At 39.2% G+C, this 17,546-nt stretch overlaps 1 protein-coding gene across 16 annotated transcripts in view; it reads left to right on the top strand.

Moving 5' to 3' along the window:
• SNAP91 (synaptosome associated protein 91) overlaps positions 1-17,546 on the top strand; it is a 169,277-nt gene that overhangs the window by 87,645 nt on the left and 64,086 nt on the right. For all 16 annotated transcript variants that reach the window (XM_061427323.1, XM_061427319.1, XM_061427322.1 and 13 more), the window contains exons 11-13: positions 3,529-3,556; positions 9,193-9,302; positions 11,663-11,778. In XM_061427323.1, coding sequence (XP_061283307.1) covers positions 3,529-3,556; positions 9,193-9,302; positions 11,663-11,778 — 254 coding nt within the window. The remainder of the gene's footprint in view (positions 1-3,528; positions 3,557-9,192; positions 9,303-11,662; positions 11,779-17,546) is intronic.

Here is a 17,546-nt window from a genome sequence, read left to right as displayed (position 1 = left end):
ATTCCCTATTTTTAAAATAAATGAACTATAGTAGTTAACTGTTTATTTCTTTGTGTGTTTGTGCTTACCTGGGAACTTAAGTGAAGGGTGAGTACTGTATTGAGTGACTTTTTTGCATTTAGTTATTACTAAAAATGCAAAAAACACTCTTAAGATTCCACATTTGGTATTTCGAACATTTAAAACTGATTTCTGCCCATTTTACATATGTGTGTTTTTTCCATTATACTTTTGAAATTTGTCTCTCAAGGTGACTGGCATAAATGGTTTTACTTTATTTTGGTGTTAAATCAAGACTAATGAACTCTCTTAGGTAGCTGTACAGATATTCCTCTGAGATTTTAGAAATCAAAGACTTCTTCACTTGTTTAGTAAACAAAAGATTTCCCTGTGGCTCATGGCAGAACTGCCAAAATACAATGTTACAGAGAAAATTAAAGAGGTTTTCTTTGTCTTCTAGAAGCAGTATAAAATTATTCTAAGTAGATACTTAAAAGAAGCATTTTCAAATGTCTGCTAAAAAATATGTAGGCCTTTTCTATTTAGTGCCTTATATCCATTGATAACTCATTTTTTAAAATTTCTGCAATACTGTGTGATACGCATTTGTACATTATCTGTTTCTGTAATTCCACAGAACAAAAGAGAGAACTTGATCTTGTTTTATACGTGGATTTACTAGCTATTGAGGGTGCAAGAAACCTCAAGTTTAGTGTAATTAAAATTATTTGGAAGAGACAGGTTTTTCTCATATGCATTTTGTCTATCTTTCTGGCTAGCATTTATGACCAAAACTGTGTAGGGATTAGTGTTATGAATAAGAAATAAAATTTCTTCTTTTGATAGCTTACCATTAACACATTGGTAGCAAACATTGGCATTTTTATGTGTTCGTCATAAAAACCCATGGTTTGTTTGTAATGTTTTACAGGATTTAGGGTACATTACTATAGGTCATTCATTCTTGTCTTAAATTACATTCATGCCTTATTTTTCCCCCACGTGATTCACTGTGTACTAAATTTCTCTAGCGGAAGTAATTGAAATAAGTACTGAAATAAGTACCAGGCTTTAAGTAATGTCATATTTTATATCTAAAGATAATAGCATTTTCTTTTATAAAGAGCTAACAGCCAGTGGTAGGGTAGGGCATCCGCCAAAGAACAGGTTAAAAGAAGCAGTCCGTGTATTACGTAAGAGAGGAACAAATGTGCTAGGCTCCCCTGTGTTTTTCATCAGGACAGGCTGGAATGTGAAACGCGCACAGACAGACTTGGACCGGAGCCTGAAATCCACCATTAAAGAATGATGAGGCTTGGGCAAGTTATTTACCTCTTTGAGCCTCAGAGCCCTCAGACTTTAATCAGTGATAAATGATGCTTCTTAAAGCAGTGGCCCCAGTGGGAACACCTCTGGTTCTCCCTTTTTGAGGAAATCATGACGAAACCTGAATCTGGTCCATGGAAACAGAGATCGTACATCCTGACAGTTTAGTTTCATAACAAAATAACTGTTAAGATGTTTGACTAATTTATTCTGCAATGTATTTATCTGATATGAAACAATGCGATAGATTCGCTTCCTTCCAAAAATTTGGCATCTAGTGGCGAAGACAGGCAAATAAGATACAGTGCAATAAGTGGAATGATTGGAGGAGACATACAGTAGATTTTTGCTTAATCCACAGGGTAACTACAAGTATCATTTAGTAATAGCATTCATGAAAGAACTTGGCAAACTGATTCTTGTGCCAGTGATGCTATTTTGTACTTAGGTTTGAGCATGATATTCTTTAACTGTAGGTAGAGAAATTCTGTCATTTTTACTATATCTTTATTTTGCTAGAGCATAGCATATGTCAGAAACTTTTATATATTAGTTTGGGCCTATAGTTCAAAAAGTTCTTGTTCCTTCTCAGTTCTCTTTTCTGCATTAATATTTCTCATTGTGTCATACCACTAAGAATTGATTCATGAAAAGCTCTTGAGAGAGAAACAAATTAATTTCAATTAACTCATTCTTAGAAAGTGACCATATCAGGTGGCTTCTATGTTTCTGTTTTGGCTTTGCAAGGTTAAGACTATTACTTTCTTGAATTTTTATTTAGACCTAACTCCTTTGCTTTTCCACATATTTAAAGAGAAGAAATGGTGGGATTGGAGAAATTATTAACCAAAAACTCATTAGGGAATTTTCAACCTTAGTACTAGATTTGTAGGTTCCTAAGTTTCTGAGATACAGAGAACACTGTGATTTATTTATTTATTCCATTTATTTCAGTAGACCCTTAATGAGCAGCATAGATAAACATATATCCTTTTCTCCATAGGGTATGTTACACTGAAGATACCAGCCAAACTAAACAACCTAATCAAGCATTACCCGTAGGCTTCTATCTTCATTATATCACAGAGATCTCCGTGAGAGATCTCTTTATTTCATGTTCATTTTCAGTAAAAACTAAACAGGAAATGGCAGGCATGTGTTTGCAGATGAAATTGAACATAAGAGATATTAAAATGCATCTAAGATGGTTAACATTTCTTTTGCTATATCCAGTAACACAAAAAATTCATGATACTGTACCAAACTCCAGTTACTAAATTTCTGCTAATTTTATTTTACTCCTGCCACGTGTGCTATTATCTCTGTAAATAAATAGAAAACTATCCTCTAAGACCCTGATGATAGTCTTCTTACTGAAATCTTTTTTTTTCCTTCATGATGTTTCCTTACTAATTTATTTTCTGCCAATTCGGGGTAGTAAAATCTAAGCTGTTTAGGCAGTTGTTTCTGAAGCATTTTGCTGGAAATGGTATACAATAATCAGTGCCACCAGTAATCTAACTGAAAACAGAAATGTATTTCATCCTGATTTTCCCTCATTCCTTTAGAAACAAGCATTGAGCTTACCATTCTTTTCAAGCTCTCAAGTTTTCACAGGATAACAAGAACATTTCTCATAGATAGTTTTCATTACAGCCATGAAAAAAAAAAAAGACAAGCCCTGGGACATGAAAGTTGAGACACATATCAGGCGTGTGTAGGGATTTCTTTTTATTCTAGTGTTCCTTTAATGTATCACAATTTGATTAAATGAATCACAATGTACTTTAACCTTCATGGGTTTTCTGCCTTTTAAAAATATTAAACCAGATAGTTTTTAGAAAAATCTATAAAGCATTATTTTTCCCAGGTCTTCTTGGGCAAATTTTTTAAAATTGCAAGTTGAGCAGTTTATTTTTGATGGACATAGGCAATACAGATCAACTCCAGTAGTTAACTGAGTTGCTAGAGATACCAAAAAAAAGATTTTGAATTTAAGAATTTTTAGCACTAGAAATTAAGTGGATGGAAAATATTAGAAGCAGATGTCAGATAAAAATTGTTTTTAGAAAATAGTTTATGCATTACTAAAAAAAAAGTCTGTGTATAAACAAGTTAATGCTTGACCAAGCATCAGACTTAAATGCTTCTACAAATGTATTCAGGTTTATTTAGTGTTTATTCTTTTTGGTTTCCTTTTAGATCTGGTGCTCCCTCTCCATTAAGTAAGGTAAGTTTGTCTTGTGTTTTGTTTTGACCTTTTTAACAACTTTCGATTCTAGAGTTCAGTGGCAGTAAGTACATTCACATTGTTGGGCAGCGATCACTATTATCCACTTGGAGAACATTTTCTTCCCAAGCTGAAACCCATTACCCTTTAAATACTTCCTCCTCATTGCCCACCCTCATCCCCGACACCCCCAGCTCCTGGCAAGGCACCATTCTACTTTTTGTTGCTATGATTTTGACAACTCTGCTGCTGCTGCTAAGTTGCTTCAGTCGTGTCCGACTCTGTACAACCCCATAGACGGCAGCCCACCAGGCTCCGCCATCCCTGGGATTCTCCAGGCAAGAACACTGGAGTGGGTTGCCATTTCCTTCTCCAATGCATGAAAGTGAAAATGGAAAGTGAAGTCGCTCAGTCGTGTCCGACTCTGAGGGACCCCATGGACTGCAGCCTACCAGGCTCCTCCGTCCACGGGATTCTCCAGGCAAGAGTACCGGAGTGGGGTGCCATTGCCTTCTCCGTTTGACAACTCTAGGTGCCTCAAATAAGTTGAACCTCTCAGTACCTGTTCTTTTGTGACTGGCTTATTTTACTTAGCACAGTATCTTCCATGTTCATCCATGTTGTATTGGGTTGGCCAAAAAGTTCGTTTGGATTTTCCCTTCAGATCTTAGCATATGTCAGAAATTTCCTTTCTTTTGAAGTCTGAATACTATTCCATTCTATGTATAGACCACATATTGTTCATCCATCCCTCCATAGGTGATCGCTTAGGTCACTTCCACCTTTTGGTTATTGTAAATAATGGTGCCGTGAACGTGGTATTTGTATATCTGTTCAAGTCCCTGTTTGCAGTTCTTTAGAGTCTGCACCCAGAAGTGAAATTGCTGAATCATATGATAATTTTGGAGGAGGGCATGGCAACCCACTCCAGTATTCTTGCCTGGAGAATCCCATGGACGGTGGAGCCTGGTGGGCTACAGTCCATTGGGTCGCAAAAAGTTGGGCTGACTGAGTGACTAACACCTTCACTTTCGTGGTAATTTTATTTTGAATTTTTTGAGGAAAGGTAAGGTAATTTTTTTTTTTTGTATTTCCTCTTACATTAGTTTCTCAGTCCAGTATCATATAGCAATGTGTACTTAGCCCTCTATCTGGGCTAAAATTTTTTTTGAGTAGGAGAAATGTTCATACATTTATATTACAACTGAGAACAAATATATCAGTGTAACATCTTACTAGTTTCAAAGGACTTTCAAGAACTCTGAATCATAGCCTGGTGAGATAAATAAAGCACGTGATGTTGTGCCTGCCTTGATGGTGCATGCATGTTAAGTCTCTTCAGTTGTGTCCAACTCTTTACGATATTATGGACGATAGCCCACCAGGCTTCTCTGTCCATGGGATTCTCCAGGCAAGACTACTGGAGTGGGTTACCATGCCCTCCTTCAGGGGATTTTCCTGACCCAGGAATTGAACCTGAGTCTCTTAACGTCTATCTGCACTGATACGTGGGTTCTTTACCACTAGCACCACCTGGGATGGTAAAGAAACCAATCGTCATTGGGTATCCTTCCAAACATGTCTTTTAGACAGTATTGTAATAACGGTCATAGCTCCTTCAACTCCCTTTCTCCTTTAGCGTCTTGTGAGGACAAGATTAGGATTGTCAGTGACAAGAGTGATTTAGTTCTATAGGTCTGTAGTGTAGATTTGCCATTGTATTTTTCAGGCAAAAATGTGATAAATGTGCTCTTTCCTCTTTGCCGAATTTCTGTCATGTAACTAATGTTATTACAGACAAGAAAGATGGCATTATGACGGCACAGGGTACCCCAGACACCCTGTACTCTGTCAATACATGGCCATCTGCCTAAGAGTTCCTCAGGGAGTGCCATCAGTCAAACAAACAACTGAAGCTCCCTGGTGATCCCGCTACACAGCTGGATTTAAAATCATGTCTGTGAAAGAATTCTGCCACAGGACTGCTGAGTAGAGTGAGGTAAAATTCTGGAATCCTTTAGGATGGTCTGTTTTGGCATTTTGGCCAAATCAAATTTTGACTGTTTTCTTTTTGTAATAACAGGATTATTTTGGTTCTGTTTTCCTCCCTTCCTCATCCCTTCAGAGCTTATTATTACAAGGCAGTTTTTAATAAGCCTTTGGAGACCTTCATTTCTGCATTTTTGTTGGTAGATTCATTGCTGTCAGTACATTCTCCTTGGTATTTCCTAAACATCACTTTCTAAGCTTATTTACATGTGTCTGTTAAAACAAAAACCACAAATTTATTTCAGAGTTGTCAGTATCCACAGGGGACAGCATGCAACTTCATTTTTGTCAGTTGTTTCTATTCCCTTGTAACTCTTTCACATTCCATTTGGAAACTTTGAATTTTTGGTGAAGAACAAAGCTTGAGTTGACCCTTTCTGAGCAATAGTATTCATACTGCTCTTGGGTTTATCTTTTATCTTATTTGGAAGTGCTGAGTGCTTGGCACTTGTATATCTTTGGATTTTGAATTATTAGCTATATTCTTAGTGCCTGTGCCCATACTCAGTCACTCAGTTGTTTCTGACTCTTTGCAACCCTATGGACAGTGCCAGGCTTCCCTGTCCACAGATTATCCTGGCAAGAATACTGGAGTGGGTTGCCATGTCCTCCTCCAGGGGATCTTCCTGACCCAGGGATTGAACCTGCATCTCTTATGTCTCCTGCGTTGGCAGGTGGATTCTTTACTGAGCCACCTGGGAAGCCCAAGTAAGAATACTGGATCAGGTTGCAATTTTGTCCTCCAGGGGATCTTCCTGGTCCAGGGATCAAACCTGTCTCCTGTGGCCTCCTGCATTTGCAGGCCAGTTCTTTACCACTGAGTCACCTGGGAAGCATATTCTTAGGCAAATAGCTATATGTTGTTCAGTTGCTAAGTGGTGTCCCAATCTTTGCGACGCCATGGACTGCAGCATGCCAGGCTTCCCTGTCCTTCACTATCTCCCAGAGTTTGCTCAAACTTATGTCCATTGAGTTGGTGATGCCATCCAACCATTTCATCCTCTGTTCTCCCCTTTTCCTCCTGACCTCAATCTTTCTCCTCATCTGGGTCTTTCCCAATGAGTCAGTTCTTTGCATCAGGTGGCCAAAGTATTGAAACTTCAGCTTCAGCATCAGTCCTCCCTATGAATATACAGGATTGATTTCCTTTATGAATGACTGGTTTGATCTCCTTGCTGTCCAAGGGACTCTCAAGAGTCTTCTCCAACACCACAGTTTGAAAGCATCAATTCTTTGGCACACAGCCTTCTTTATGGTCCAACTCTTAACATCTGTACATGATTCCTGGAAAAACCATAGCTTTGACTATATGGACCTATTAAACAGATACTATTTAAGTCTGGAAACTCCTATACATTGCTTATCTCCTCAGTCCTTTTTCTTAATTTACTCTTTTTCAAATTTCCCCTACATTTGGTCTGCTTGAAATTAGGTGTCCTGTTTTAGCAGTGGCTGATGGCCCTTGCTTGATCTTGGTCTTTGTGCATTTTGCTTGCTGTTATGTCTCATTTCCACTTACAGAACTGAGTATCAGTGGACTGTTTTGAGATGATCCATTTTTCTTTCTCTCGTGAATACAGGCAAATTAAATATACCAAGTAAAAGAAAATAGAATTAGGATAGTTACTATACAGTTCAGCTCAGTTCAGTTGCTCAGTCGTGTCCAGCTCTTTGCGACCCCATGAATCACAGCACGCCAGGCCTTCCTGTCCATCACCAGCTCCTGGAGTTCACTCAGACTCATGTCCATCAAGTCAGTGATGCCATCCAGCCACTTAATCCTCTGTCATCCCGTACTCCTTTTGCCTCCAATCCCTCCCAGCATCAGGGTCTTTTCCAATGAGTCAACTCTTCACATGAGGTGGCCAAAGTATTGGAGTTTCAGCTTCAGCATCAGTCCTTCCAATGAACACCCAGGACTAATCTCCTTCAGAATGGACTGGTTGGATCTCCTTGCAGTCCAAGGGACTCTCAAGAGTCTTCTCCAACACCACAGTTCAAAAGCATCAATTCTTCGGTGCTCAGCTTTCTTCACAGTCCAACTCTCATATGCATACATGACCACTGGAAAAACCATAGCCTTGACTAGATGGACCTTTGTTGGCAAAGTAATGTCTCTGCTTTTTAATATGCTATCTAGATTGGTCATAACTTTCCTTCCAAGGAGTAAGCGTCTTTTAATTTCATGGCTGCAGTCACCATCTGCAGCGATTTTGGAGCCCAGAAAAATAAAGTCTGACACTGTTCCACTGTTTCCCCATCTATTTCCCATGAAGCAATGGGACCAAATGCCATGATCTTAGTTTTCTGAATGTTGAGCTTTAAGCCAACTTTTTCACTCTCCTCTTTAACCTTCATCAAGAGGCTCTTTAGTTCCTCTTCACTTTCTGCCATAAGGGTGGTGTCATCTGCATATCTGAGGTTATTGATATTTCTCCCGGCAATCTTGATTCCAGCTTGTGCTTCTTCCAGCCCAGTGTTTCTCATGATGTACTCTGCATAGAAGTTAAATAAGCAGGGTGACAATATACAGCCTTGACGTACTCCTTTTCCTATTTGGAACCAGTCTGTTGTTTCATGTCCAGTTCTAACTGTTGCTTCCTGACCTGCATATAGGTTTCTCAAGAGGCAGGTCAGGTGGTCTGGTATTCCCATCTCTTTCAGAATTTTCCACAGTTTATTGTGATCCACACTATACAAGAATCTTATTTTTTTTAATAATTAGCTGATTATTAGGTCCTCTTCTTAAACCAGCATAGGACAATAAATGTTGGGTTTTATTTCACTTTTTAAATTTTATCTTTTCATATTAGTGAAGGTCTGTTCTCAAGTTGTCAGTGACTTGAATCTTGTTTGGGGATAGTTCTCTGCTGTTTTTGAACTATTTTTTAAGTTAGATTTCTAGATGTTACAGGCATCTGAGAAGACTTTGCATGAAGTCTGTTTAAGATGCAGAAAAGAATGACCTGGGTTTTAAAGCAATCATTGCAATTGATTTTTTTTTTTTCCATTTTTGCAGGTAGCAAGATCTTTCCCACCAATTTTTTGTTTAGGAAATATGTTTGGCCTTCATTTTATTTTTTTAAATTGAAGTATAGTTGATTTACAATGTGGTAGTAGTTTATGATTGTCAGCAAAGTGATTCAGTTTTATATATGTGTGTTAATTCTTTTTCAGTTTCCTTTTCCATTATAGGTTATTACCAGATGTTAAATGTAGTTCACTGTGCTATACATATTCAGTAGGACCTTGTTTGTCTGTTTTACATATAGTAGTGTATATTTGTTAATCCCAAGCTCCTAATTTATAATTTGGCTTCGATTAGAAATATATGCGTAGAAGTCATTGCTGGGTAAGGACAAATACTTTGTCATAATTCTATATAAATTACATATAACTTGTAATATTTGAAACATGTTTTGTCCACTATTGATTATTTATTATAATTCTCAATTTGAAATTTTCTTGAGTTTTTTCCTCCCGTGAGGACCTACCAAATGGCATAGGTCTGCAGAGTGGGGGGCCTGTCGCCTTGTGTCATGTAGATTCAGATTTGACCAGAGCGTGCTGTGCCTCTTCCCTTTCAGTCTTCTCCAGCCACAACTGTTACATCGCCTAATTCTACACCAGCTAAAACTATTGACACATCGCCTCCGGTTGATTTGTTTGCAACTGCATCGGCAGCTGTACCAGTCAGGTTAGTTCATGAGAATGCAGCAAACTGTTTATTAATATTTTGGCTAGGTTTTCATTTTATTTTTATGTATTGAACCCAAATGACTTCACAAAATGAAATGTTATTCTAGTGAATGTATGCTATTTTGGGTTGTTTTCAGGTACATAGAGTTAGTTCTAACCTTATACAGTTATATAAGTTTGTACCTCTCAAGGTGTAAGTAAGACCAAAGCTCTGGGAATTGCCTTGTTCAGATATTTGGGAAAGAAAGTGGAAGAAAGATGCACACATTTCAGGTTCTTCTGAAGTGGATGATATGGACAGTGTTTTCTGAAATTCATTTCTTCTTTTGTGAAATTTAAAGGCTGTCTTGAAGTGCTATAAAATGAAATGAAGTGAAGTGAAATGCAGTTGTAGGTCGAGTAGGTGGTACATATAGGAACTCAAACTCCACTTGTAGGAAGAAACTGTCAGGATGCTCCTAATTGCTTATATAGCACCTAAAAGTCAGAATACTGGTGAGAAAGATGGGGATGACTGTGTGTTGTATGAAATCTCTGAGGTGCCTAAAAGGAAGCCCCAACTAAGAGAGGCTTCCTCAGGTATTAATTTTAGGTCAACTCTTTGTTTTGGTTCTTTTGCCTTGAGAAGATTCTGGTCCCATCTTATAGTATCTGTGACTCTGATTATGAATGCTCTGTACTTGTGGAGACTTGAATTTTGAACTGAGCAATAAATCCACATAACGTATCCATGTAAACTATGCCTGTTGGTCTCCACTCACTTAATTCTAGTTTTATAATCACAGGCTTGGAAAGGCCAAGTCCTTTCTGCCTCTATACCAAGATAAATTGCTTCTTATAAAAGCTTTGATTCAGGTCTTAATAATAAATGTTTCCCTATTCTGGCTCTTAAACCAGTTGTACTTATAAAATAGATATCAAAACTAGGCAAGTTTCAAAGAATATTACTTGCAAATCTAATATGTAAAAAAGATAGGGATTGAACTGCTATTTATAAAGAGGGTTGGGGAACCTGGACCCTGATGGCTTAGTACCTGATCTTGCAGCCTTTAAGCCAGTGCTCCTTAAACCTGAATGGACAGTGAACACCTGGGGTCACAGTACAATGAAGACTCTGATATAGTAGATATGGGGTAAGCCTGGGACTTTGCATTTCTAACAAGGTCCCAAGATGCTGTTAGCTTGGAGAGTGTACTTTGAATAGCAAAGCTCTAGGCTCTTCCTTGGAACTTCTGTAGATGAAAGAGCTTTGGAAAGCACAGCCCCATCTGAGTAAGAGTGAAAAAATATGGAATTATTTATGGATGAGGCCTCTTACAGACCAACTTAATATGTTGCAGTTTAATGTAGAAAAAAGATACAATAGTGATTATTCTGGAGAAGGCAATGGCACCCCACTCCAGTACTCTTGCCTGGAAAATCTCAGGGACGGAGGAGCCTGGTGGGCTGCTGTCCATGGGGTCGCTAAGAGTAGGACACGACTGAGTGACTTCACTTTCACTTTTCACTTTCATGCGTTGGAGAAGGAAGTGGCAACCCACTCCAGTGTTCTTGCCTGGAGAATCGCAGGGACGGGGGAGCCTGGTGGGCTGCCATCTATGGGGTCGCACAGAGTCGGACATGACTGAAGTGATTTAGCAGCAGCAGCAGCAGCAGTGATTATTCATTTTAGTGTTCTTTGGTTTATAAATAAATTCTTCTTTTCAAGATGAGAATTATTTACCATGACACAAAAAAAAATACAAAAAATTTTAGGAAATAGAGAAAAGGAAAAAATTACCAATAATTCTCTTTAATATTTAGAGCATGTTTCCTTTTGTCAGAGTCCTCATAATCAGCATTTCAGATACTACTCAGTAGACATAACATGTTTAAAATTCTCCCTTACTTTGAGGCATTTAGATTTTCCCTTTTTCTTTCTGCTCTGTGATTCGCTGAGTAAGCCATTGCTTGAGGTATGATTTAACTTTGTTATTTGTGGAGCAGGAGTTGGCAGACAATGACCCATAGATCAGATCTAGCCCACTGTCTTTGTAAATAATTTTTATTGCAACAGGGCATGTTTGTTTGTTTACACACTGTGTCTTTTTCATGCTGCACTGGCAGAGTCAAGTAGTGACAGAGGCTGTCTAGCCCACAAAACTAAGATGCTTAGCATCTGGCCCTTGACAGAGGTAGTTGGCCAACTCTTGGTATAGAGGAACATATGTTTTACTGCTGTACTTTCACAAATATTATTCTCTTGCTGGATTTAAAATATCCAAAATCTGTGATGTTTTCTGCCTAAGTCTTTATTTAAAAAACATCTTTATATTTAAAATTCAAAAATCTGATTGTAAAATGATATTTGCCTTTCAGCACTTCAAAACCGTCTAGCGATCTCCTGGACCTCCAGCCAGACTTCTCCCCTGCAGGGGCAGCAGCAGCAGCACCAGCACCAGCACCACCTTCAGGAGGCGCCACTGCGTGGGGAGGTGAGTGGAATCAGACAGCTGTGCCATTTTTCTATTTAGCTGTTGCCATTCAGGTTATAGTTGTTCTTCTTTCCTTCTGATTATCCAAAATGGTGCTAGAAACTGGGGGAGAAAATGCTGAAAATGGCATTGATTGATTAAAATATACGTTGGAAGAGAGACCAAAAAAATTGAGAGACAAAGGGTACCCGTATGTGTTATGTGCATGTGCTCTGTTGCTCAGTCATGTCCGACTCTTCCCAGCCTCATGGAGTATAGCCCTCCAGGCTCCTCTGTCCATGGGATTCTCCAGGCAAGAATACTGGAGTGGGTTGCCATTTCCTCCTCCAGAGGATCTTCTCAACCCAGGAATGGAACCCATGTCTCCTGTGTCTCCTTCATTGAAAGGCGAAGTCTTTACCACTGAGCCACCTAGGAAGCCCCCAAAGTACCCATAATACAATTAAAATATTCAAGTAATCACATAGTTTTATTATTCAAGTTGAAACAGTGGGAGTATTTTTTCTTAGCTATTTTCAAATCCTGATTATTTTTAGTAATTGAAAGGTAGCTTTTTAAATTTGGTTCAAGTGCAGTCTCCCTAGTTGATTTCTTTAGATCTGAATTGGTTTTATTCATATTGAATTTGATTTCATGCAATTGGAAATCTGGGATAGATTCTTATTTGTGCCAGAAAAGATCTATACTAAACTTGTTAAGAGCAATCACATGTAAGTATGGCATGGATCTCGGAAAAAATTACACTTCTATACATATTTGATTTAAAAGGATACTTCATGCTAATATAAAATTAAGTTGGTTATTGCTTCATTCTTAAAGTTTCACAGAGTTGGTATTAAATACCTTACTCTACCACATCAAACTATCAAAGTAAAAATTTTTTTTAAGTTTGAAAATGGCTCATACAACTATAGAAATAACACTGAGGGAATGACGTAAGCAAGATGGTCAAATAGTAGGTGTCCCATCATACCTCCCCACAGAAGTAATCATTTGACAGCCATCCACAGACAAAAATGCCTTTGTGGGTGCTTTGGGATCCAGGAAAGAGGTTGCAAAGCCCAAGATCAAGAAGGCTTGATTTGAGAAGGCAGGTCCATGTAGGAGGCTCATCAACCTTGGTCCTGGCAACAGACCTAGAAACACTGCCATGTCCCTGTGGACTTGTTACAGTCCTCTTTGGCCATGATCCTGCCACAAGCAACATCTGCTAAGAGACCGGAACCATACACACCCATGCATTAGGTAACAGGCCTGCTGACCTTGGTCTCAGCTGTGGACCCTGAAACTGCCTGTGACCGAGCTCCAGCCTCTCTCAGTCTTGGTCCAGGAGCAGTCTCGCCTGCCCAGAGATCTACCAGGAGACATACCTGTCTGTGCACTTAGAGACAGGCCCAGTGACCTTAGTCCAACCTCAGACCCTAAAGAAGCCTTGTGACTAGGCTCAGCCCCTTCCAGCTGCAGTCAGGAAGCTGTCCTGCCCACCTGGGGACTCTGTGGGAGACAGACTTATCCATACCCATAAGGGCAGGCCTACAGACCCTGGTCCCAACTTTGGACCTTCAAGCAAATATCAGACTTGATTCAGCCCCACTTAGCTACAGTCCAGGGCTAGTCCTTCCCAGCCCAGAGACCTAGTAGGAGCTACACCCAAACATGCACTTGGTAACAAGCCCACCACCCCTGAACTCTACTGAAGACCCTAAAGTGGACCCTTGTTCTAGTTCCAGCCCTACTAACCAAGGTTGTGAAGGCAGTCCTGTCCACTCAGGGACCAGGAGGCAGGATCCGCACCCACCTAAGACCCTGGTAACAGGCCCAGCAACATGGGCACTACAGCAGACCCAGGAGTAGCCACATGAACTTGCCCCAACCCCATTCAACTGCAGTCCCAGAGGCAATATCATCACCCCAGGGACCTCACAGGAGAAGATCTTCACCTGCCAAAACTAGTGTTTAAAAACAGGAAGAGGTGTTTTTCCTTCAAATGCACAGGCACCATCACAAGGCTACATGAAATACAAAGTATCAGGCAAAGAAAAACTCCATGACACTGCCAAAGGAAACTAATAAAGCTCAGTAACTTACCCTAAAGAAATCTAGATTGTCTGCTAATGAATTCAAAATAATCATCCTAAAGTAGCTCAGTGAGATTCAAGGAAACACAGCAGGCAAGAAAACAAAATCAGGAAAACGATACATGAAATAAGAAAATAGAAACTATAAAAGAGAACAAAGCAAATTCTGAATGAAATAGAATACAGTGACTGAACTGAAAAGAAAAACTCTGTAGAGAGCTTCAACAGAAGACTGAATCAGACAGAGTAAAAATCCACAAACTCAAAGATAGGTCATTAGAAAATAGCCAATTAAAGGAATAAAAAGAGAAAAAAGAGGATGCATACAGGACCTATGGGACATTGTAAAATGAATGAAGATATGCATTGTAGAAGTCTCAGAAAGGAAGAGAGAAAGAAAGTGAAGTCACTCAGTCATGTCTGACTCTTTGTGACCCCATGGACTGTAGCCTACCAGGCTCTTCTGTTCATGGTATTTTCCAGGCAAGAGTATTGGAGTGGGTTGCCATTTCAGAAGGAACGCTTATTTAAAGAAATAGTGGCTGGTGGTGGTGATGGTTTAATTGCTAAGTTGTGTCGGACTCTTGCAACCCCATGGACAGTAGCCTGCCAGGCTCTTCTCTCCATGGAATTCTTCAGGCAAGAGTGGGTTGCCATTCCCATCTCCAGGGTATTTTCCCAACCCAGGAATCGAATCAAGGTCTTCTGCATTGCACGCAGATTCTTTACCAACTGAGCTACCAGGGAAGCCCAAAATAGTGGCTGAAAACTTCCTAAATCATGAGAGAGATATGGACATTTAAATTCATGAAATTCCAAAGTCTCCAAGCAACATCAACCCAAAGAATATTACCTAAGACACAGTATATAATCCAATTGTCATAAGTCAAAGACAAAGAGAAAAATTTGAAAACAACAAAAGAAAAGCAGTTTCTCCTATACAAGGGAATCCTGGTAAGGCTATCAGCATATAATGATAAAATCAATTCATTAAGACACTTGCTCCTTGGAAGAAAAGCTCTGACAAACCTAGACAGCATATTAAAAAGCAGAGACCTTTGCCTACAATGGTCCATATAGTCAAGCTATGGTTTTTCCCATAGTCATGTATGGATGAGAGAGTTAGACCATAAAGAAAGCTGAGTGCCAAAGAATTGATGCTCTTGAACTGTGGTGTTGGAGAAACTCTTGAGAGTCCCTTGGATTGCAAGGAGACCAAACTGGTCAATTGTAAAGGAAATCATTCCTAAATATTCATTGAAAGGACTGATGCTGAAGCTGAAGCTCCAGTACTTTGGCCACCGGATGGGAAGACCTGACTCATTAGAAAAGACCCTGATGCTGGGAAAGATTGAAGGCGGGAGGAGAAGGGGACGACAGAGGATGAGATGGTTGGATGGCATCACTGACTCAATGGACATGAGTTTGGGTAGGCTCCGAGAGTTGGTGATGGACAGGGAGGCCTGGCGTGCTGCAGTCCATGGGGTCACAAAGAGTCGAATACAACTGAGCAACTTAACAACAATAATTCATTCAGTTCAGTTCAGTCGCGTCCGATTCTTTGCGACCCCGTGAATTGCAGCTAAGAGGATATAAACATCAAAATACCTAAATATGTGAAGCAAATATTAACAGAACTGAAGGAGGAAATAGACAGCCATACAATAATAGTAGGGGGCTTCAGTATGCCACTTTCAACAGCAATAGATAGGTCATCCAGATGGAAAGTCAGTTATGAAATAGAAAATTTGAATAACAGCTTACCCCAAATGAACCTACAGACATATACAGAAAATTTCTTTCAACGGAGCCAAATATACTTTCTCCTCAATTGCACATAGAAAATTCTTCAGGGTGGAGAATGTTGGGACAAGAAAAAAATTTTGATGAAGAAAATTGAAGTCATATCAAGTATTATTCCTGATCTTCAGTGGTATAAAACTAGAAATCAGTAACATAACAAAACTTTGAAAATTCACAAATACATGGAGATTTTATAACATATGGCCAACCAATGGGTCAAAGAAGAAATTAAAAAGAAATTTTAAAGAACCTTGAAACAAAAGAAAATGGAAACACAGTATATCAAAACTTACCTGATGCTGCAAAAGCAATACTAAGAGGGAAGTTTATAGTGCTAAATGCCTCCACTAAGAAAAAAAAGATCTCAAACAATCTAGCTTTACATCTCATGGAATTAGGTAAAGAACAAACTTAGCCCAAAGATGGCAGAAGGAAGGAAATAATAAAGATTAGAGCAGAAATAAATGAAATAGAGACCAGAAAGACGTTAGAAAAGATCAACAAAACTGAGTTGGTTTTTTGAAAAGATAAAATTACTTTTGCGCGTGTGCACGCTCAGTTGTATTTGACTCTTTGCAACCCCAAGGACTGTAGCCCACCAGGCTTCTCTGTCAGTGGAATTTTCCAGGTGAGAATACTGGAATGGGTTGCCATTTCCTACTCCAGGGAATCTTGACCCAGAGATCAAACCAACATCTCCTGTTTCTCCTTCACTACCAGGTGGATTCTTTACCACTGAGTCACCTGGGCAGCCCAAAATTACCTTGGGCTAGACTAAATAAGAAAAAAGGGCAGTGACCCAAACTAAAATTATAAATGAAAGAGGAAACATCATAGCTGATACCATAAAAATGCAAAGAGTCATAAGAGATTGTTGTGAGCAATTATATGCCATGATTGGATAACATAAAAGAAATGGATAAATTCCTAGAAACATACAGCTGACCAAGATACAACTGACCAACAAACATACAACTGACAGTCAAGAAGAAATAGAAAATCTGAACAGACTTACCTGAATAAGGAAATTGAAGCAGAAATCAAAAACCTCCCAACAAAGAAAAACCCTTGATCATATAGCTTCATGAGTGAATTCTACCAAACATTTAAACAGAAATTAATGCCAGTCCTACTCAAATTCTTCCCAAAAAATTGAAAAGAGGGAATACTTCCAACCTTTACTTTTTTGAAGCTAGTTTTACACTCATACCAAAGCCAGATACACACACTATAAGAAAAGAAAATAACAGGCCATCATTCCTGATGAACATAAAACTACAAAAATCCTTCACAAAATATTACAAACTGAATTCAACAGCCATTAAAAGGATCATACACTATGATCAAGTGAGTTTCTCCTTGGAATGCAAGGATGGTTTGACAGTTGCTAGTGATACACACCACGTGGTAGAATAAAAGATGAAAATCATATGATGATCTCAATAGTTGCAGAAAAAGTACTTTAACAGAGTTCAACAACCTTTCATGATAAAACTGTCAACAAATTAGGTAGAGAAGGAATGTATCTCAACATAATAAAGGGTATATATGACATGTCCAGAGAAGGCAATGGCACCCCACTCCAGTACACTTGCCTGGAAAATCCCATGGATGGAGGAGCCTAGTGGGCTGCAGTCCATGGGGTCGCTAGGAGTCGGACACGACTGAGCGACTTCACTTTCTCTTTTCACTTTCATGCATTGGAGAAGGAAATGGCAACCCACTCCAGTGTTCTTGCCTGGAGAATCCCAGGGACGGGGGAGCCTGGTGTGCTGCCATCTCTGAGGTCACACAGAGTCGGACACGACTGAAGTGACTTAGCATAGCATAGCATGACATGTCCACAGCTAACATGATTCTAAATGATGAAAAGCTGTAACATTTTCC

This window comes from Bos javanicus, chromosome 9 (genome assembly GCF_032452875.1).
Source record: "Bos javanicus breed banteng chromosome 9, ARS-OSU_banteng_1.0, whole genome shotgun sequence".
Lineage (NCBI taxonomy): Eukaryota > Metazoa > Chordata > Mammalia > Artiodactyla > Bovidae > Bos > Bos javanicus.
This window is presented reverse-complemented; position numbering and strand designations above follow the sequence as displayed.